This window comes from Plectropomus leopardus, chromosome 24 (assembly GCF_008729295.1).
Source record: "Plectropomus leopardus isolate mb chromosome 24, YSFRI_Pleo_2.0, whole genome shotgun sequence".
Lineage (NCBI taxonomy): Eukaryota > Metazoa > Chordata > Actinopteri > Perciformes > Serranidae > Plectropomus > Plectropomus leopardus.
This window is the reverse complement of record NC_056486.1, coordinates 8731010-8754079: the sequence shown is the minus strand read 5'-3', so window position 1 is coordinate 8754079 and position 23070 is coordinate 8731010. Positions and strand designations below refer to the sequence as shown.

Below are 23070 nucleotides of genomic sequence, written 5' to 3'. Positions count from 1 at the left end.
ATAAGGATGCTGTGTGGTGAGGTGGGGGGTCCGCGCCTGTCTGCCTCTATTTCTCTCTCCCAGCCTAACCGCTCGCGTGAGCTGTTCATAGATAAAAACGCAGGTTGGTATACAAGTGTTTGGGTGCATCTGTGTACACAGTGTATTAAAGATATCTCGGTATCCATGCTTGATGGATTGAGGCCCAGCCCTTTTCTTTCTGTGTGAAGCCGACCGGCTTCCTGTGTTTGTGCGGCTCTCAATCAAAAATGCGTCAAGTCGGACAGAAGGAGGAAGAATGAAAGCGGAAATCGGCCAATTTGACTTTCAGAATGAAAAAAAAGTATAAACAACGTGGTAATTATCAGTGGTGGAAGAAGTATTCGGGTAATTTACTTAAGTAGAAGTACTAACACCACCCTGTGAAAATACTCTGTTACAAGTAAAAGTCGTGCGTTGACAATGTTATTTAAGTAAAGGCAAGTAAGTGTAATCAGGAACATGTGCTTAAAGTGTTAAAAATAATAGTACCCAATGCAAAAAATCTAAAAAAAAAAACAAAAAAAAAAAAAAAAAAAAAAAAAAAAAAAAAAGAAACCACCATAAAATCATTAACATGAAATGGAAAAAAAACACACTAAGAACTCAAAATGATATAAAATAGAAGAAAACACACCACAAAAAACCCAAAATACAAATATGAAAATATTTATAGAGAGAGAGAGAGAGAGAAAATTGAAAAAAATTACCCAAATGGTTGTTTAATCGTTATCAGCTAATTGATGAATCAACTAATTGTTTCAGTTGTACTATGAACTGCTGTATTACAAGCAAAACACCATTTAAAAAAGAAAAACTCTTGTGTTTTTTATGCAAAAATCTTATAAATGTAGTAAAGTAAATATTCTAATATTTCCCTCTGAAATATAGTGGAGATTAAATATAAAAGGACATGAAAAGAAAGTTTTTTGCATTTTTTTTGGGTGAGTACTAATTTGCTGATTTCTTCTAAGTTGCTTATTGCCTTATTTGCATTATTTGAAAGAAACTAAGTCAATTTGACCTAGTTTTCAAATTATTAAAATGTAATCCAATGTATTTCAGTGACTTTGTTTAAAAAAAACAATGGAAATAGGATATCAGTGAGGCTTTTATGCTGAAACATGCAGGCGGAAGTGAACGTTTTCCGCTTAGCTTGACGCCAGTGGCACGAGCAGAGAGAGAGCGGACAGGGAGCCCGCTGCTGCCACCTCAACATGGAGCCCAGCGTTTACTGCTAAGAAACGGATCCCACAGAGAGGAATACGCGACGGCCTCTGTTTAATCCACCGCCGAAGTCCCCGCAAATGATACAGCGACATTTATTTCTTCGTAAACGCAACGGAAAGCTCGGCTTTTATTTGAAAGATGGCGAACGACTCTCCAGCTAAAAGTCTAGTAGACATAGACTTGGCTTCATTGCGGGTGAGTGCTGCCGAACCGAGCCTGTTTGTGTGTTTTTTGTTGTTGTTTTGCCCGATTTTATTCCTCAATGTTCGATAAAACAAACGTCTGCAAGTCTGGCTAACATGGAGTTTTAACCTGCTCTTAAATGTCCCTTCTTGTTAGAGCTGAAGTGTTGAAAATGACCGCTGAGCCATAGCGAGGTGTTGCCAGTGTCTGGTTTTCCTTTGTTCGAGATGCATTTGGCATGTAGGGGAGATCAGGGCGCAACAGCTGGCTCACACTGGACCATGATGTGTAGAAAACATAAATATAAGCATTGCTATTTATTCACACTGAATCGCCTTTCTGTGTTTTTCTTTTCAGGACCCTGCTGGGATATTTGAATTGGTGGAGGTAGTTGGAAATGGCACCTATGGACAAGTATACAAGGTTGGTTGGAGGCGCAGTGCATGGCCTGTCCTGTTTTCACTGTGAATGCTCAGGATAGTGAATGTTTTTTTCCTCCTTATCAAGGCTGAAACAAAGGATCTGACCTTATAATGTTGCAATCAGACCACATCATGGATGATTAAGATCAAAGTAGCAGATGAAATGTTGGTTTCTAGGCACAGTAGTTTGTTTTGGTCTCAGTGTGATCATTGTTCAGCTTGGAGGTGTGCGTAAAGACTGAACCAGACAGTCTGATGCATCACCTATCTTGCGTCACCTGCCTCCCTGAAAACTAGGTGAGGAGGCAAGGATGGAGAATCTGTCATCATCCTGCTGTCTCAGTCTTGAGCTCGGGGCTGGGCAATATGTCAATATTATGTTAATATTATGATGTGAGACTGAATATCATCGTAGATTTTTGATATCATAAGTGTTGTCTTTTACTAGTTGTAACGGCTGTGTTACAGTAAAATGATGACATTTTCTGAGTTTATGAGATTATTCTAGCTGTTCTGCTATTTGTTTTTACTATGACGATCGATTAGTTGCCTTCTATTAACTAAACCGCAATTAACGAGTAATTTTTTAAGGAAAAGAGAGAAAAATCTCTGGTTCAAGCTTCCTGAATTTAAATATTTTCTGGTTTCCCTACTCCCTATGACAAAACTATCTTTGGCTTTGGAAAACATTGATTGCCATTTTTTCACCATTTTCTGGCAACTGACTGATTGATAAAGAAGATAATGAACTGATTTAAGTCTTCTGAGACATTATACCCACATTAATGATAATTACTCATCAAAAATATAATTGAATATTTTGTGACAGCACCAACAATATCGTCTCAATATAAATATTAAGGTATTTGCTAAAAAAATATTGTGTTTTTGATTTTCACCATAACGCTCAGCCCTTCTTCAGCTCATTCTTTTTTTTTTCTTTTAACAAAAGCAAATTTCATATCCTGTTTAAATCAGGACTTTTCCAGCTCAGTGGATGGGAATCCCACTCCAGGGGCCATCTGCTCTTGGTGTCACATTTCTCTGTTGAAAATTAACATTGCGGCTGTTGAAAGACATCGCCAAGGAGGGAGAGGAGAGGGTGAAGCAGCATGTAGAAGTCAAAAGATGTGGTGATGTGTTTGGATTGGAGAAACATCCGTAATAGGCTAATCTTAGGCCTGCTTGTGTTGTTATTGCTGCAGCTTGCTAGTCAGGAGGCTCCATTTTGTTCCCTACTGCTACATGACATTTAACCACATGCCTATATGTTAAGCAGACATCTAGTTTCCTAAGCCCGGCTTTCCAAAAAACATAATTTTGTGCACTAAGCGGCAAGCTAAGCTGAGTATTTAAATCTGACAGCCCACAGTGCTCTAGTGACCTGCATTCAGTCCCCCAGTGCAGTGAACTTCCAGGACCCCCCCCCCCCCCCACCCGCCTAAACTCACACGCAGCATCTGTTTGCTCATACGATCGCCACACCTGAAATGCACTGCGGAGAGAAGGAGCCGGATGATTGTCATTAGGAACTGCTCGCATGCTATCTTGCCACCAGATGGTTTTAAGCTGGGCGCATGGGGACGGAGAATTACTGCTTCTCCCTCTTTTTTGTCCCTTTAATCTCTCGCTCCATTCACTGTCCAATGCTAATTCTATTTGCTGCTGTGTGGGAATGGAGCTCGTACAAGAGAGGGCTGTCAGATTAGCCTGCAGTTAACACAAAGACACGGCCTGCATGAGATAAGCCAAACTGTCTAAAGTCATGGCTGACTGTAGCTCGCTGCAGTAGCCTCCTTTCGATCAGCTGTCGGTCACTGCATTGACTGTCATGTTAACCAGTTGAATGAGCATGTGGCCTGTGGTGGTGGAGGGTGGGGGGGGGGCATAGGAGGGGGGTGGCTGCAACTGGTAGAAGAGCAGCTGTCCAGATCCAGACAGAACCTGCCTGCCACTCTCACAAAGCTGAGTTTGTCTCCTTGCTCTTTGGGTCTCTTCAGTCAGTTAGATCCACAGAAAGGAGGAGTTTGTGTGTTTCAAACGCCAACCGACTGAATAATCACAACAGCCCCCCAACTGAAAAACGGGGTGGAGTTTCTTCTCCCTCTGAGGCCTTTTTCTGCTTTGTCAAGCACTCGGTCACAGATTGCAAGGCCCTTTTAGATCACACAATGTGACCAAGCTTCTTTACTCTTTGGATTGTGGTGACTTTTGATTCTGTTTAGACAATTTCCGTTGACTTTTTTGTCGTTAAAGGCGGACTATAGGAAGTACAATGTTTAATCTTGATAAAAATTGAGTTTAAGGTTGGGTTGCAGAGATCAGCTCTTATACGATTTCTTCCCATGTCACCTCCCCCAACATTTTCATCTCATTTTTATTCATTAACAAAGGTATCAGTACATTTCGTCATAGTTATTGTCATCATAAGATCATAAGTTATTATCTAAGTGTTTCATACACATTCATTTATTTTGTGGCAACCTGCCATGATTGTAACATCTGCTGCCACAAATTGATTTTGTATTTTGGAATTTGTATCTTTAATTCGTAACGCTATTGGAACATATACATGTACTATACCATTAGGTTATTCATTGCACCATACTCTGGGCGCACAGAATGAACTGTGGGCACAGATAGAGCAGCAGAACGTGAGGTGCAGTAAAAGTGAAACTTAATTATTAATTGCACTGGGTCTAAAAGTTTGCATTCACTTGCCTCTGCAGCAGCTGTTCCTCTCATCCATTGATCTGATCTTATTAGCTCTTAACGTATGGAAAGAGCAATCATCCACTCCAGGACTCAAATCAGATTCAAATCATTATTTTGATGATTTTGAAAAAACATAAGACCTATCACTGCTGACCTAGAATCAGTACCCAACAAAATCTATTTCTATTATCTCTGCTGTGTTATACTCTGTGCAGCTTTACCCAGAAAATTAAAGAACCACGCTGTTCTCTAAGACCCGAAATGCCATGTCAAGGTTCTTGTGGCCGTGCTGTGCTGCTGGCTCTCTGGCCGCACTCTCTGCCAAGAGGGCAGCCGTTGCTCCTGGAGGGGTGCCAGATTACAGTCGACTTCTGAAAATGCAGCAGAGCAGATTTTGAATGACGGCCATCATGAAAATGACGTTATGGCTAAAAAGCCTTGTTTTAAATCACTGTATTTATCTTTGGCCAGCTGGCTTATCGGAATGTAAGCCTGGATCTATATCCAGAGTGAACACACTTGTGTACAGTATTATCACTATGAGCAAAAAGTATTGTAGTTGTGTGCTTGTGCTAAAAACGTGGCCACAAAGAGAATTAATTGCAACCCAAACCTGTGTTTTAACCAGTTGTGTTAACCAGTTTAACCAGTTTTATGTCAGTTGACAGATTTATCATCTAAGCATTGCAGCTGTGCTTGTATAAACTGATTGATAATTTAATTCATGAGAAAATATCATATTTTATATGTGCTTATGTTTTGGATGCAAAAATTGTAGTGAAGTTAAGTATAAAGTGACAAGAAAACAAAATACTCAAAGTACAGGTACTGTAAATCTTTCACTATAGTACTGTGCTTGAGTAAATGTACTCAGTTACATTCCACCACTGGTTTTAACCACATGATTTTGTGCTGCATGATGTCTTTGCCTCCATGTTTGTTGCAAATAACTATCCACGGTTGGTTTCAAGTGATTTTAAAATAATGCATTAGACCTGCACTCTTTAAAGCACTACTCTGCACTGCACAAAGAGAATCTCTCTCCTTCACTCGTTATCAGCTGGCACTGACCCAGCTGGCGCAGTACACCATCTCAGGTGCCCCAGTCTGGATATAGGAATTTAAAAAGAAGAGAAAGGGAGAGTAATAATAACATAGAAAAAGACATAATTCCTCAAATTGTGCGTGGTATGCAGAGAAGATTCCCTCCGCTCTACAGAATGGCCATATATAGTCAGGCCTGAGGCACCAGAGCCCCTGCTGACCTGCCTCTCTGCCTGCTATGCATCCATGGGGTGCTGTGCCACCACTTTTTTTAATCCATCATGTTTTATGTGCATGCATGTGTGTTTATCCAGTGGTTAAAATCAATGACACTGATTATCACAAGCAAGGTCATATAGCTGAATACTCACCAAGCAGAAGCACCAAAAGGAAAGAATTTTTTTTATGTGCATGTGCACCACTATTAAAACAGCAGCTTCTCTTCGACCATCAACCAAACACGTTGGTTTTTGACGACCTGTGAATGAGACACAATAATCAACTAAAAGTTGCATAATGCTGCTTCAAACCTTTGACACTTGAGCAAATTGGCTTGATTTCTTTTAAACACATGGGAAGGCAATGATCGGTGAAAGAAGAAATTACCCCAAAAATATGTAAAAGTGCAAGAAAAAAGAGAGATAGAGTTGAAAAACAACAAACAAACAAGGAAATGAGCTAGAAAATGCTTATAATGATAATAATTCTGTAACATAATTTTGAATATGCAATTATGAGACATTTTTTTTCTAGCTTAAAAAAAGAAAAGATAACATTCTGCTAAAATCGACTATGTTCTTGCAATTTCTTGCAATTTCTGCCAAGTTGCTCATTGCCTTTTTTCACATTTTTGAAAGAAATCACACCAATTTGCTCAAAGTTTTAAATACTCCTGAAAGACATCTGAAACCAGCACAAAAAAAGTGATGTTGTTCCAGATTTCAAAGGGTGAACAGGCTTTTCTAGTGCTAAGTATCCAGTGATATGTGGTGAAGCACTTGGTGCATGTAATTTCTTTGTTGTAAAGCATGTTGGGCTGCATTTCTTGTATGAAGGGTTCTATACAAATAAAGCTTATTATTATTATTATATCATATTGTCGTTGTTGGGCGCAAACCTCACATCTTCACATTTCACTATTTTCATTTTTTTCATAAATTAATTCTATTGGTCCCCCTCTGCGTTTGTCAGTGGGTTTTTACCATTTCTCAACAAACAAAATGTATTTTAAAAAACTTGTGACTAAACCTATCTCAATCGGATCCTTTTAAAAACAGCGTTCTTTCTAAATCCTGAAAAATACCAATTTTGGAAATAGGAGGTTTGTGCCCGACAGTACGGTATGCTAAAGACACATTTCCTAGCTCAGCAGCTCTTCTCTCAGCACCGTCCTCCACCTCTTTCCTTTGTTTTCTTCCCAACCTTAGTGGCAGCCTCGCCCCTGCCCTCAGGACAAGAAGCCCTCTCCTCAGGGGGCTAGCTATGCCTGACAGGCACGAGGGGTGGGAGCCGCTGCTGAGGAGGGAGCTGAACCTCTCGAGCAATCTGTCAAATGCCCACCAGTGCCATATGGTGCTGGGCGAGACTGGTGCTTACCTCAGGGCAGTGGTTATCAAAGCAGCAAGGTGCTCTGAGTGTTTGTTCATATTGTGGATTTTATAAAAGAGGCTGTTGCTGGAATCGTAATGCAGTCTGCAAATAAGAGATGGAGGCTGCAGGTTGTACATCCAGTCAGTGATGCCATGTTGTTGGCACATCAGCTCAGCATAGAGGGGGTCGGAGGTGTTGTCTGACTTAAGTTTAATCCTTGTGGACCCCCATCATGCCACTGCCTATAGGGCATCCAGGCTTAATCATGTGACAGAGCAACGCCGTTTCCAGCAGTTTGTTATAGAGCCTCATGATTCTGGATTATTGAGGCAGAGTCGACATGGACTGCAGGGTTTTCATCTTATTTATTCTCTAAAAAAAATCCTGTCCACACAAGCAATGTAATAAAAAAAATAATCTCCATCTCAATGAAAGTGCAAAACATAGTTGAAGTGCCGTCAAGAGCATGCTAAGCCAACATGAAAAAAAGATGTTGGTGAATTAAAAGCCTGAAAAAAGCTTTTACCACAAGGCTACCTGGAGCAATGACCTGAGAAGTGCATTTTGACGCCTCTGTTCGTCAATATATTGGACGAGTAACTAAACATTTATGTGTAAATGTGTAAAAAGTCCCTTGGCAAGGTTAGAAGTAGCACTATTAGAGCTGTATCTGCTGTTACACAATATGACACCTTATTTGTGACACCTCTCAAAAGAGATAACGTCACATCCTCTTAATGTCCAAAGCCCAAAACTCATTTTCCCTTTGGAGTTTTACAATAGCTGTGTTTTCAGTGACCCAAAACACTCTGCGTGTAGATGAAATGCCGAAACACAGAAATTTTATGTACTCACTGTTTTCATCCCCATATTTATTTAAGGTCAATTCAGATTTAATATTTCAAGGCTTGGGCAATATGTAATTTCTGCTGCAAAGGGTCTCTCAGTCAAAACAGTACCAAAAACAGAGAAATGCTATCATTGCATTCAGTTCCTTCAGTTCATTCCTTCAGTGTTTATTGTTGAGGTGGTTTTAGCGGGAGCTGAATTATCCTTAGAGGTCTCCTCTCCAAAGCAAATGGACCAGGTCATTTAAACTAGTAAAAACATTGAATAAAGCAGTTTCACATTAAAATCTGTTTTTCCGACAGTGTGCTGCTGCTTATGTTTGTGCAGCTTGTTTCTCTGATAACTTAACATCGACCAAGATCTAAAAAAGATAGAAGTGCATCTTAAAACTGGATAAAAACCTAATGTATGACATCTTCTGGCAGACAACCACAACCCTGACGCATGCATAAAGCGGCACCGACTATAATGACAGATTTCTATAATGACATTGTTAGAAACACTTTGAATAATGTAGTTACAAAGCTTATACGGCATTGGTCTAGTTGTTTTTAGATGTGGAAAAGTTACAGATTTTACATCTTTTAGAAAATCATGATTGTGGGATCTTACAGAAGTCTTGTAATTATTATTTAATGGATGTATGACAGTTTTGCCAGTCAGATTAAGAGCCTTGGATAAGCTGCCACTGCTGGATCTTGTGGTCGCAGAGGGCTTGCCTGTTAGCCCAATGAATGACTCCTGTATAGAGCTCATTGCTAAAGGTCCTGGGAGCCTGGCTGCTGATTGGCTGAGTAGCTTTTAGGTCAGCATCAGGGGCTGTTAAATGTGTCACCCGCGTTTCAACAGGGGCCAGGGGCCCATGTTATGTCACACTCGCGCCCTTTTTCTGTTATCCACACACTGTTAGCACACACAGCCTAGCATTCGTTTGTGCTCTTTCTAAATAGATGAGTGTAAAACATTTCAAGCTCAAGTTAAGTCGGACACACACACAAACACACACTCTGCATCCTCTCTAGCTGACACATCTCTTTTGTCCCCATCTCCCCCACAGTGACCCTCTCCCTAATGGGTGTCACAAGACCCACAGCGTCCCCTGACTGGCCATGCTGCCTGAACAAAACTCTCTGTGTGTGTCGGTCCTTGTGTGTGTGTGCGTGTCTGTGTGAAGCTCATTGAGAAACCTCATTACCCGAGTGGTGTTGAGATGAGACACAAAGGCGCTGGCGGACAAGACAGTCTTTCGTTGTCTTTCTCCAGCGCCTTTTACTTGACAGCTCCTTCTCTTTGAGGCCACATCTCCTCAAGACATTTCTTGTTTTAATGTGCAAATTGATCTCATTTCCCAGTCCCAATCATTGATGGGATGATTTTCAAGAGCTCTTTTTTTCTTTTCACTCAACTTGCTCTCAGTCCTACTGCATGCAGTTAAATCATTTCCAAAATATTCTCTAGGTTCCCTGTTATTTTAATGACATCATTCCAAGGCAAAGGATGTTTTCTTATAATGAGAGTCCCACTTGCGTCTTTCTCTGCTTCAAAAACTTGCAAATTAGCAAGTGATTAGTAAGTGACATAGAAATATCTTCAGGGTGTGTGATGTATTGAATATACTCAATGTATCATGGTTTGATGCACGAGGGATATATGAAATTAATATATTGTGGACATTGATTATGAATTGTCACTTTTTTTAAAAAAAGAGACTCACTTTGGTGTTTCTGTTCTTTCCCTCCCTCTCTCTCACAGACACACACACACACACACACAAAGACTCACAAACATGTGACGTCACACACTCCTTTACCCAATTTGCAAATATTATTACATTAAAAAAACAGCATTTACAGCATTTTCTGGCTGACTTTTACTTCTACAGACTTCAAGTGTAATTTTTAAATTCCTGTTTAGACTTGAGGAAAAGCACACTATGCATCTTTGATCCCTTACAGCAGCTTACTACTGCACTGTGATCAATACGGTCACACCAGCTGGCTTCCTGTTTGAGACTCTGATTCAGCTTTCCGTGTTTGCTTGTCGTCCTTCCATTTTTCCCATCTCCTTTCCTCGTCCCCTGTCTCTTCTTCTCTGTCGAGTCGCATCACCATTTCTTTCTTTGTCTTTCTTCCGTCCTTACTTCTCTGGGGAGCACAAGCAGCAGGGGCCGAGGCTGTGTGAGAACTGGGTCAGTGTGCTGGTATGCAGTATAAAGTGTTAGAGCCCAGAGAGGCAGGAGCAAGGCACAGTCCTGGATGTCATGTGCTGCTGCTTACTGCTGATTGATAATTTCTTCCTCCAGTATTCATCTGGTGTGTGTTGTGGTCGGAGTGTGCATCCATTTGTGTATGCAACACTTGTGTTTATAGATCTTGTGTTGCGGTGAGATGGAAGTTATGACCTGCCTTTTTATCACCTTCAGTCCACTCACCCTCTCACTCCACCAGTTCGTATGTCACCTTAGATCTACACATGACCCCGCACGGGGGGTCATCGATCCCTCATCACCACAGCTACCTGCTAACACACAGACTCTCACCAGTGACCTTTTGAAGAACCAAACTACTGCACCCAGCGGTTCTCTCCCTCCCTCACTGTGTGAACTAATAACATGAAACCGAGTTTGTTTTGCACCTACATGGCTTGTTAGAAAAGCATGTCGCTCAGTTTCAGCACACTGTTGTGCAATGACAGCATGAGCCAAGTGTCTTGTTGGTGGGGGGAAAAAAAGTAGGTTGACCTGGTTAGAAAGCCAGCCAGCGTTTTGAAATAAGTGTGATTGATCTCACATTAATGTGAGCGATGCAGGGAGGGAGAGGCTTTTTGTGTTCTGGTCAGTCAGGATGCAGAGGATACAAGGCTTGTGGAAAAGTGTATGGGAAACAGTACTCCCCCTCTGACTCTGCGGGCAGACCACTAACGATACTGCTTAGCATTACGGCTCATTTCTGTTAAGTGAAAATCCACCCTAAAATCTGAATCAGTAGTTTCTCAACAGTGATCTTGAACATGTTTTTTTTAGTTTATCCACCCTAAAAATCTTGACTTAACATTTAACTGGCAAAGAACTAATGCTAATTTAAAGGGTAAAGTTGTTATGTTTTACCTGGACCCTATTTATCATGTTTTTGTGTCTAAGTCACTATTGGGAACAATTTTTAAAAACTGGAGCATCACTGAGGGAAAGCATTGCTGGCGGCAACTGCAAAAAAGGCTGAAATATAACAACTTGGGGCAGTTGTGCACCGCTTATGTTCTTCCACTTAATCTTTTTTGCCACTAACAGGCTCAGATTGTTATTCTAAATGTCTGACAGTATTGTGGAGAGGATTCCTACAGAGAAGGACCTTTTTGCTAAAGAGTAAGATCTTTTTTGTTTAACCAGAAACAGAACCGAAATCGCTATCATTCGCAAACCCACCAGACTCCATTTTAATAAAACAATAATTTTGTCATCATAAACACACTTCATTCAAAGTTGACAGAAACAAACTAAAACCTGAAACTGTCATGGTTTATCTTTCCACTCTTTCAACAATCACCAACTCTGATTTGGTTGAAATTAACCCTAAATTCACCCAATCAGATGCGAAAACATGCTGGCTCTGCACACGCTAAAATTGCTGTTTATGTAAATGGAGTTTGGTGTGCTTGACAATAGCGATTTCAAAGCTGTTTCTGGCTAAACAAAAAGGTCAACCTCTGTTAGGATCCTCTCTGTAATGTTGTCAGACACTTAAAATAACAATGTGAGCCTGTCAGTGGCAAAACCAAATACCTTCAGTGGTTGAAGGTGCATAATTGCCCCAAATGGTTACATTGCAGCCTATTTTGTTTCTACTGGCTGCAACGGTCTTGCTCAGTACTTGGCCTGCTGCAAAAATTGTTTCTCTCATTTGTCATCTCAACACAAAAAAACATGGAAAAAATAGGGGCCACACTGAAAAACACCAAAGTCATCCTTTAATGGTTAAGTTCAAAATCTACAAACCACTAATGTCAGCACTCAGTTTATTAGAGCAGCCTCTCAGAGCCCAGCTCTGACAAGTTTCTGCATTGAATGAGATTTCTTCTTCACCGTGTTAACAGAACGGCGTATTTAGTTTTAGGGTAGACTTAAACTTAATGTCTCTGGCTCTAAAGGCAGTAAGTCAGTCAGTGGTTTAGTGTTGAGCTGGAGAGAAGCCAGCAGCACATCTGGCCATGGTTAAGAGGAGCTGCGATGGAGGAGTGGAGATGGAGGCCAGGGAGGGCTGAATGATAGCTCGGTTCCTCAGATAACCCCTCCGTAGACACGCCTAGCTGGCTGCTTCGAGGGGCCCTTTAGGGCCTCACCGCAGCCCTCCTGTGATCAGCCCATGCTTGTGACAGGGGGCCAATCACAGAACTAAGGCTGGAGCAATAAGTAGATTATTTATTAGTTCGTTGTCAGAAAATTCAAAGGGCAACAGTCATTGATTAATTGTTTAAGTTACTTATTAAGGAAAATAGTAGGCATTTGATTTTCCCTGCGTCTCAGAATGTGATTTTCTGCTTTGCTGTTTAATGTAATCAGCTCCACCTAGGTCATGTATTTATAGCTCAATTTGTTTGGTTTATGTTGTCTGTTTGTGCATTTGTCAGCAGGATTATGGAAAATACTACAGAGCCGATTTTCATTAAACTTGGTAGAAGGGGTGTGGTATTGGCAAAGGAAGAACCCATTGAATTTTGGAGCAGATCGAAATCAGCCGTGCCAACAGAGCTAACAGTCCTAACAACGGCTACAGTGCTGACAGATCTTGCAGTGTTAATGGCAGTTAGCTCACTGGACTAACTGGGGTGTGGGCATTATGCTTCCGCACCAAGGCTGCGTTATCAGTGGTGATTAAAACCGATGGTTTTTAAGCCTGGTTTTTAAGATTGTGGCCAGGTCACAAGCATTCAAATTATACACTAAAATATGTCTCTGAAAAACAATTTAGGTTAAAAATAGCCAATGCAGTAACAAAATCTTGATTTATATTTGATCAGCACTGCCTAGTATGACAGTTTCATCTGTATATTGGGTTGTGAAGGATGGACCTCATTTGCATACGGTTGAGGTCAAGTCATTATCATACAAATTCAGATACAGCATGTGGTTAGTCAACTCACTGTGCTGTATCCATCATGTGTCACGTGGCTGGATATTCTGCTCTCCATATAAAAATATAAGGATCCATTGATTTCACATATGTCATCGGATCAAAAATATCTCCACCAAAACAATGTTAACAAAGCGGTCAGGGCTAACAGTATGTAAATACTGCTGCAACACTGCTGCTCTGTGCTGCACACTATCCAGGCTCGTGCTCATACTGTCCATGTGAGCATCGCTCTCCTGTGCACGCCCAGGCCAGGTACTGTACAGTGCAGATAGGCAGCAGTTTGCTAATAATAATAGTTTGCTGCTTCATTGATGTTCTGAATGTCATATATTGCACCTTCTACATGGTGACACAAGGCAGTTTGCCTTGGTGTGGGTGTGTAAGGGCCCCTCTCATTATAAAAGGAAAATCATTATGTTTTTGACAAAGTAAGACATTTAAATACTTGACCTTTTGGCTCTTTGGATTGTTCTGACATTTTTGGACTAACCGATTGCTCAGATAAATGTAAACATAATCAACAAATTAATCAACTTGTCAGATGCTGCATTTATTTTCTCAGATGCTGTCTGTCATCCTCTTCATGCTAACACTCAATTAATAAAAATCCTTGTGATTGAGAGGGACATAAGTTATGGCTCAGATGACAAGAAGTGGCCACTAATATCTGCATTAAGTTAATAGTGTAGTTACTGTGGAAACCTGCCCTTCCCTACCAATACAAAGGAGTGCATGAGCCATCCTGAAAGTTATTATAAGTCTGTATAATGTGTGTGTATATATATAAGTCATATAAGTTATATAAGTCTTTTTGTGTGTGTTAGAGAATGAAAAATGAATATTTAGTGATGTAATGTCGGATTCAGCCTCAAGTATTGATGAAGTGTTCATTGCGTATTATTAGGTAATGACAGATAACGATATAAGCTTAAACTGTGTGATGTGACAAGAAGAGGTTTGGTCTCTTTGTCAGACAAAGCAAGCAATTTAAAGATGAAGAGATGGGCACTTCCCTCCATTTACTGACTCTTTGTACAATAAATGATTAATCTAATCTTTGAGGTAATGATAATAAACATTAGTCATAACCTTAATCTGCAGTCAGTTCCAAACGTTTTGATTTACAGTCGCACGGGTAATAAGTATGCCAAATCTGATGATAACTTTGGCACTCTCCATCATTGTATTTGCCAGTCCCTCTTAGAATAACCTAGTTAATGCTAGATTTGTAAGATGTATTGAGCACATTTGGCAGCATTCTTTCTCCAAAAACTTGCCTGTTTAAATTTGTGCTGACTCACATCATTTGTAATTACTCCAACAGTTTATAGTGTCAATCCCAAAGTAACCGCTCAGTGTTTTCCTTATTTCAAGGACAATGGATGGATGTAATGAGGAGATTAAACACATCAGGAAACTTGTGTGTAATCCAGCCACTCGCCTCATTACTCACATGCTAATCTTGTGTAACCCAGTTGTTTTGTGGTATCAAAATGCAATAACCTTGTGGCCTAGATAACCCTATCTCCACCCACATGCTGAGAGATGTCTGGGTTTGTATGACAGTAAATTTCTCAGCCTCACAGAGAAGGAATCATTCATATCCTCACCTCCTGGTGTCTCTTCCAAACCACATATCTTTAAATCATCAATAAGCCCATTGTAAACAGACATTTGTATTAGGCTGTCATAGGTTTGCACACATTTATCCAGGCACTGTCAGCTGTAAAATTGTAAGAATTAACAGCTTTAGTTTATTAAGAGCCAAAAAGAGAGATTAATGGCGCTGTTAGTGAGTTAGCTGTAACCCACAAATATCTGTAAGGTCTCTCCGTGACTGTATTCTTGGATCAAAGGAAGATTTGTCTTTAAAAAAAAAAAGAGTATTAAATTCAGAGTGGGATGAAGTGCTGCTAATTGAGAAGGGTTTCTGGAGTGCAAGGACACATTTTGCGTCTTCATTTTTCAACTCCTAACCTCTTTTCTTTCTGCCCGTTCTTAAGAGAGCAGTTATCTGATATTGACACCATTTAACCTGGACAGGTGCAGTGTTTACACCTGGTGTTCGGTGTGGGCGAGAGGGCTTTAAACAACATTGATTCCTGTTGTGAGAGAAAGGAACAAAAGTGGTGGCAGTGAGTCAGTGTTGACTAGGGTAACTTTAGGGTTTGTAGTTACATTAAAACTGTGATTCATGCAGTGACATTATGCGTAGAGTTTGCATTTCTTTATCAAAAACTCTCATACGTTGGACATAAACACACATTGAGTGTAAGGAAAGAAGCAGTGGTGTCTTTTGTTACCTGTGAACTCAACTTTTAATAAAACATTACAGTGTCTTCAAGCTTTATTCAGCAAGAATAAAGCTTGAGTGAGGGTAAATTATTACTTTCTCATGATGTGCTCTTGTAATGTAATCTTTTAAAATGTAGCTTTTGGTGAGATACTTAAATACAGCTGTTTGAAGGAGAAATCTGTTGACGTTTTCACAGAGAATAAAATAGATACTAGAATTATGATGTATTATTAATTGAAAGAAGGTTATATTAAAGGCTTTGTCCTAAGTTTGTATGATTGAATTTTGTGCTCATAAAAAATATCAGTGCTGGCTATTGGCCAGATGTTTATTTTAAAATCTGTATCTGTATGTGCCCAGAATTTCCCAATGAGTGCATTGTTATTAATCACGTTATCACACATTGTGGCAAATATGTTTGTTATTTTTAACCACATTTGAATGGATCCCCTGTATATGACTATTGACAATCTGCAGAGGGACGGTAAGTAGAGCAACACTTAGTTTAATAATTAATAGGTTGACATTTTATTGAAAGACTGTTGGAGTGCACTTAAGACATAAGGATGTGGTGGTTGACCCCTGGGTCCCTTTTGGTAACACCTGCAACCAGTGAACCCAGTAAAGCAGGCTGCACCAGTGCTAGCAGCCAGAACACGGGGAGCTGACAGCCATAATGTCAGCCTCACTGTTGTTTTTGTAGTGGTGACCCCTGGGATCAAAGTGGGGAGGATTAAAGGCATTGTAAAGTGTCCCTGTCATCCCCCTCTCCTGCCCAGTGAAAAGAGAGGGCCCCTAAGCCTGCATGGCTTTTATTGTCATAATCCATACAGTTTCAATTGACTATGGAATGCACTGGCTAAGATGCTGGTGGTGGCGTAGGTGGGGGTGTCCATATGTGTGTTTGAATGCGCATTTTGTCCTTCCTCTGTAGTCGTGCACAAGGTCTGTACAGTGATGTATGTGACAGTTGCTGCAGAGACACAGCAGTGATATCACTGCAGTGCTGGCCTGAGGAGTCAGAAGGGGAATACCCATACAGACCCCATTGGGCCAGTTCCCAAAAATGTCCCGTGTTTTATCTCCTCTTGGGGTCGGGGATGGGAGGGAGGGGCTGTAGAGAGGCCTCTATTTCGGTCCTTTGTTTATGTAAGGAGTGGCAGGAGGGTGTTAGGAGAGCAGGGAAGTCTGGGAATGTTGGAGCTATATAGCTTGGGAATCATATGCTCTTCTGTGGTATGTACTGTTTATACAGTATACTGTGGGATACACCAGGCTCGAGATTATCTTTGATGGAAACAAATAACCCTTTAAAACCTGAGCAAATTGGTTTGACTTGTTTCAAAAATGTGGGAAGAAAGCAATAAACAACTTAAGATGTCATGGCCCAAAAATTAGCTGGAAACTAGTTTAAAAACTAACAAACAAGACAATGACCCCCAAAATTTTAATGTTTACATTTATTTCTGTAACATATGTTTTTAATGAGTAAGATTTAAATAATTATACATGTTTTTCTGACATTTTTTCCTAGAATTTTAAAATTTTCCTCTTTTTGGAACTAATTTTCAGATCATTTTTATGTCACTGTTTACTTATTTCTTAGAAAATTTACATTTTTGCCAAGCTGCTCATTGCATTTATTCTCATGTTTACAAAATAAATAAATAAACAAAAATCTAACCATTTTGCTCAGATTTCAAGAGTTAAATAACTTGTGAAAGGCATTTCAACACAGCGCAAGCACACTGATGTTGATCCAGGTTTCAAAGGGTTAAACAGCTGATTTCAGTTGAATGGTTACATTCCAAAACATTTAATGTTCATGACATGAAACAGATCACAATTTAGAGGGTGAAACCACAAAAATGTCTGGCATTTTTTCAAGGAAGGTGGTTAATCAGTAATAATGAACTGACATCCAGATGTGACCCCCAGTCTCACTGGACCTGCATTTCCAAAGCAACATTTAACAGCAAAATTGCTGACTAATTACATGACCAAGTAACTGATTAATCAGCAAATCATTTCGGTGGTATGTGAATGTTTACATTCTGTGTTTCTGTCAGTCTCACATGTGCAAACACTTTCTTAGGTCATTAATCATCACACTGTCGTCAGTAAATGAGAGTACAGTGAGTTTTAAGTGTGGATGCTCACCTCTGTTACGTCTTTTTGCAGGGACGACACGTCAAGACTGGACAGCTGGCTGCCATCAAAGTCATGGACGTCACAGAGGTAAGGCAGGAGAAATAGCTCTTATTCCGCCGTGATGACACCATGGAGCCTCCACTAAGTCCCTTCTGTATTATGCTTTTGCATTTTTGCACAGAATAAAATAGCAACTTCATGCTGCTCCAGTGTGTGATTCTTAGACAGCACACCGGCATCTTTGAAACAAAAGAGGTGTGACTGGGTTGACGTTTAAGGGCTTATTTATGCTCAATGTACATATGGAAAGGGATGGAGCCTTCTGTTTGTATTCAACATTCATTTCATCCATGTTTGTGAACCGTTTCTGAAAGCTTAGTGCGGACAAAACAGAGCAGTACCAACGTAGATCGTGGAGGCAGTGAAGTTTAGTTCAAGCGAGATGCAATTGTAGGAGGAGAAGATGACATTTAAATAATGGCAGAATGGAATGTATCGGTAATATAATCAGTAATATATACATGGTGACATTAATGTAAAGAATTTTCCGTCCACATGTCAGGATGTTTATAATGGCTGCGCAGACCTCCACTGTCTACAACACATACTCTGTTTAAAGGAACAAATTAGGACCTCCTCCACCTTCACCTTTTGACTTCCCCCTCAAGTGCCATGTATTGGCTGGCTCTATGCCATCATAAAGGATACATGGATGTATGAGGGCAGTGTTGGAAACGTTTGAAACAGATGTATCTACATATGTAAAGGGAGTTAAAATTAGCCTGAACCCAACAGTGTCTGCCTTTAGCGTGATTAGTGTAGACACTAACAATGGCATGACATTGCAATATTAACAATTAAGAATCATTTACCATTTCTGTTATATGGTGGCTGATCTCGCCCTCTGCGTGGTGGGTAAGGAGCTTCCGGGCTTCATTCCTTTCCCAATTTGCGGACATTTTCAGTCATTGTTCTTCTTCTACGAGTAAGCTGCTAACTGCTAGTTGCTATTTTAATCTCTCGCAGTGGGTCGCATTAGTAATACTCCTGTCCTGCCCATGATCCTGACCTGCCGGCTGTCCCTTTTACACAGACCTTGATGCAGTGCTGTTCTGCTGTTAAGCCGAGACGACCCCATTCCGCAATTGTACCTTTTTATATAGAATAACAAGGCAGCATAACGGCACAATATTCCTGCCTTGAAAAGGCAGTGTAAAAGGGGCAAAATATAGTTTCAGCTTTGATATCACAGTGTAAGCTTGTGCAGTAGTAGCCAGAGTAGTGGTATTTTATATAAACAGTTTTACAGCTTGGTAGAAAACTAACAGTTATTGTGTAACAAAGTATTTGCATGTGTTGTGCGTTTGCTCTATTGTCTGGTTAATATTTAAATCAGTAGACATTCCATCGCATCTGACGTCTAACTGTTTGGGAGCTTACAGAGGAGAAAATGCCCCGCTCTGTAATGAGGCCTTACCCCACCATAATAAACAGCAGGGGAGGGGTAGAGGCAACAGGATGCTTATTGAGTGAAGTGCGTCATTTAGCGGCCAGCAGGCTGCCCTCAGCTGTGGGAGGTCCTGTCTGCTGATGAGAGGACGCACACAACCACACATGCACATCTGCAGAAATACAAAGCAGAAGGTTTGAGAGTAGCAGTGAAGGCCAGCAGGGCCAGCCACCCACAAGGCCATGATAATGATGGAGGAATCTGGGTGTAATCGGACTGTGCACACACTACACCAATGAGAGGCCTTACTGATGAATTCTGGAGTCTTGTGAATGGGTTGCACTGCCCTCTAAAAGACACATTTAATGCTATTGAGTCTCACATACACTGACACCATGATCAACATAACCCTGAAACGAGCTACTGAAGCAGCAGCAGATAGCCTATGTGTCCTGACTTGCCTGCTGCCACTCCTCACATCACCCTACATCATGATGAGTCATGAGTGACACAGTGACTTGTTATCATGTGTAACTGGTATAGGGAATATTGCCCAACTGTTTCCTGTTCTGTGACAGGACACTACTGTAGGTGTGCTGTCTGGACTTGTACAAGCTTATGGACACGTCTGTTGAATGGGAATCATCTGTCATGTAAAGCAGGTGCCCAGCACTGAGGCAAAACCTGCTTTACCATATGTTGTAGAAATAAGTGCTGCCGGTGAGGTGATAGTGTGTGTGTGTGTCTTTAACACTAGCTTGTGCTGCAGTACATGTCCTACATGGCTATAATAAGCCATATTATTTCTACCTGCACTTGAGTGATTCATTGTGTTTTATCCAGTTGGTTCGGACCAAGTAATCTGATCGGGAAAGTGGTATTCCGTGAGTTATGATATAGAGTAACCATACTTAACTTACGGCCTGCAGGCCAAATCTCGCCCCCTGATCATTTTCTATTCCACAATAAAAAAAAAGTGATTTACAATGGGAATTGTTTTTGTACCTTTAGTATACATAACAGACTTTTATTTCACTGCTTGCACAATAAATGGAAACATACAGATAAATGTACATACTGCCACTCAATCTCAAACACTGCTCCTTTAAGTAAAAGCCAAAGTTAGTACACAGTACGAAAACATCAGTGTGGCCAACCCAACAAAGTTTCAGAACTGACTTAACCTGATCATCAGCACGAGGGTTTCGTGAGGCCGTGTTGCATGCTCTCCAGGCTGCAGAGCTCATCCAAAGGCACACTGGCCTGTCCAGTGTCACTCTGACCCACATTCTCATCCCTGCTCCACATTCTCAAATCCAAACACTCCTCCGCTGCTCTCCTGCACCAGCGTCTAGCCCCAAAGCTAAAAATGGATGCCTTTCTGCCAAGACTTTATTTTGATGTGTATTAAAATTATTTCCAATCCTCTGATATAGTTGACTAGATGGTTTGGGCAGACTCTGACTGAGAACATTGTTTACCTGATGTGTATTAAACTGATTTGTTTAGACGTGCAATGTCGTAGTAGACATGACAACAAGGAATTTTCAAGGTCTTTTATATGCAGGCTTCTCACAGTCATGGAAAATGTGATGTGAAATTCCATGACTTTTCCATGCCTGGAAAAGAAATTGAACTAGTAAAAATCATGGGCAGTTTTGTTTATTTGTTCATCACAAAAGTTAATTTATTTACTCCCTACATTCTGTCTCTCCCTTCATGTGTGTCCACTAAACATATTAACATTAAATATTTTTTAAGCACTTTTGGCTTAGGGGAGGGGCATACAACGTCACATGGCTGTTTTTTTTTTATTCATTGTACCGCAGATTTTTAGAAGAAAATATGTGGGTTTGGAAGGCATATTTTCTCCAAGAAATTTTTAAAGAAAACTTGCAAAAACATTGCCTTTTTAATTCTTTATTACTTTTTTTTTTTTTAAAGAAAATGGGTTAGAGGGGATGTTTTCTTAAAATGGTTTTGCAATGTTTTTGTTAATTTTCTGACAAATTGTATAGTATCTTAAATCTTTGGGGCTATTTTTCTCCTGAAATTTTGAAAGGCATACTTTCCTTTAAAATCACCAAAATCACACCATTTATCACAGCCAGAAACTGTAAAAACAACCATTGTTGTTGGATTTTCAAATTCCCAATGGTTCTTGCACACATCATTGGGGACACTGAAATTATGTCTGAATAGTTTGAATCTCATATGTAAAAATGCTGAGCAAGTGGGGCAGGAAAAAATCCTGGAAAGTCATGGAAAAATGTTGAAGTTTTATCCATAAAAATGTGTGGGAAATGTGCAGAAAACTTCACAGAGCCCACTACTAAAAGAAAATTATATTTCATAGATTTTACAGCCTGTATTACATCTTCTGGAATTGTATCTGCAGGCATATATTATGTGTGACCTACTACACATATTTCATATGTGTGTGTTGAATATTTATTTATTTACATGTTGTTTTCCCTCATATCCTCTGTGCTATCACATGACAAAGCTCTACTCCTCCTCCTCTCTCGCTTTCCTTTCTTCCTCCCTCTCTCGCTCCCATCACCATATGATTGTGTCAGTCTTCTCTTCACCGTGTGACTTGTGGCAGCGAGGCTTTTACAGTCAGGAGTGTGATAATCCAACAGCTGCACAGGCAAAGAGGGGGTAGATGGGAAAGGGAGGGTAGGAGGAGGGTTGGAGGAGGGTGCGCACAACAGAAAGGCTTACGTCAACGCAAACGAGTCATGCAGCTGCAGTATGGCCGCTTGCACAGACAGCCGACTGCCATTTCGCTATAGGTGATTGGTTCCCACAACACAGTGTCGTAATATGCACACAAAGCATCACCTTTCTCTGAATTTCAACACTTTTTGTGCTATGCAGCATCGTGATAATTCATAGTAAGAGGCACACTTTGCATGCTGCAGTGATAATGCTGTACACCCACCCCCACTTTTTGCCCCCCTCCTCCCACTGTACTTTCTATAGGAGTGGCCATGTAACCATAAAGCGAGGCACTCGTGGGCTGACCCCTGCATGTGTTCAATTAGTGTGTCACTGTTAATCATTGTCAAGTTGCTCTTGGGTGCAAGCAGGGAGTTAGCACTGCAGCTAGTTGTGACCTTATCAAGATGTGAAACTGGACAGGTTTGCATCCATTACTTGCACTAAAGGCAACTATAGCCACTGTGCTAAAGCTACATCTGGCAGTGGATTTAAGTTTTCTTAAACTCACTGATTTCCCTGTGGTGGTGTTAATCTACAGAGCCTTTGTGTGATTTTTTTCTTAGGTTGCATTAAATTTTTAAAGGCATCCATTTCCTGCTGATTTTCACACTTCCTTTAAGAGATCCTACTGATATTATGCATGATATATACAGTATGTATGCATGTAAATAAAAATAACCAGGATACTTTTATGAAATTTGAAATATGAAACTTTTCCATAATCAGAGGATTATCCAGGAAACCATGGCAACCCCCGCCTTTATCACTGCAAAGTTGTATTTTAAAATACTGGACAATTCTAGCCCTTTTACAGTTGACCGGACCGTTTCCCTATGAATTCAAGTACCCTTTTCCCAAAAAAGGTAAAGAAGTTTACACTCCTAAAATGTAAAACATATAAAAATGTTACTTTTTCTGGGTGAAATTGCCAACACAAATTATTGGTTAGCAACCCCATAGCTTCCTTTTCACTTCTAAGCAACTCCAGGATAAAGTCAGATACTAATGGATATCTGGGGGATTTGCCATTGATCTAATGTATATATATATTTTACAAGGGATTATGGATAATGGCTACTGTACACATCAATTCACAGTGAGACTCACTCATGCATCATTAATCCCTAAACAAAGGAATCATTTGCAAGTAGACAGACGACTCCTACTGCATTGTTCTATAGCTGAGTCCTAGACGTGGCCGGATGAATCAGGCCAGGCCACACTGAAATGAAACCACACCAGGGCGTTGTCACATAGCTTGACACT

At 40.4% G+C, this 23070-nt stretch overlaps 1 protein-coding gene across 1 annotated transcript in view; it reads left to right on the top strand.

Moving 5' to 3' along the window:
* The first annotated feature begins 1179 nt into the window (after nt 1-1179).
* The window catches only part of LOC121962849 (mitogen-activated protein kinase kinase kinase kinase 4-like), a 44811-nt gene continuing 22920 nt past the window's right edge, over nt 1180-23070 (top strand). Inside the window, 3 exon segments of the mRNA XM_042513156.1 lie at nt 1180-1443; nt 1789-1854; nt 17658-17714. Of these exon segments, the coding sequence (XP_042369090.1) occupies nt 1387-1443; nt 1789-1854; nt 17658-17714 (180 nt within the window). The 5' untranslated portion in view covers nt 1180-1386.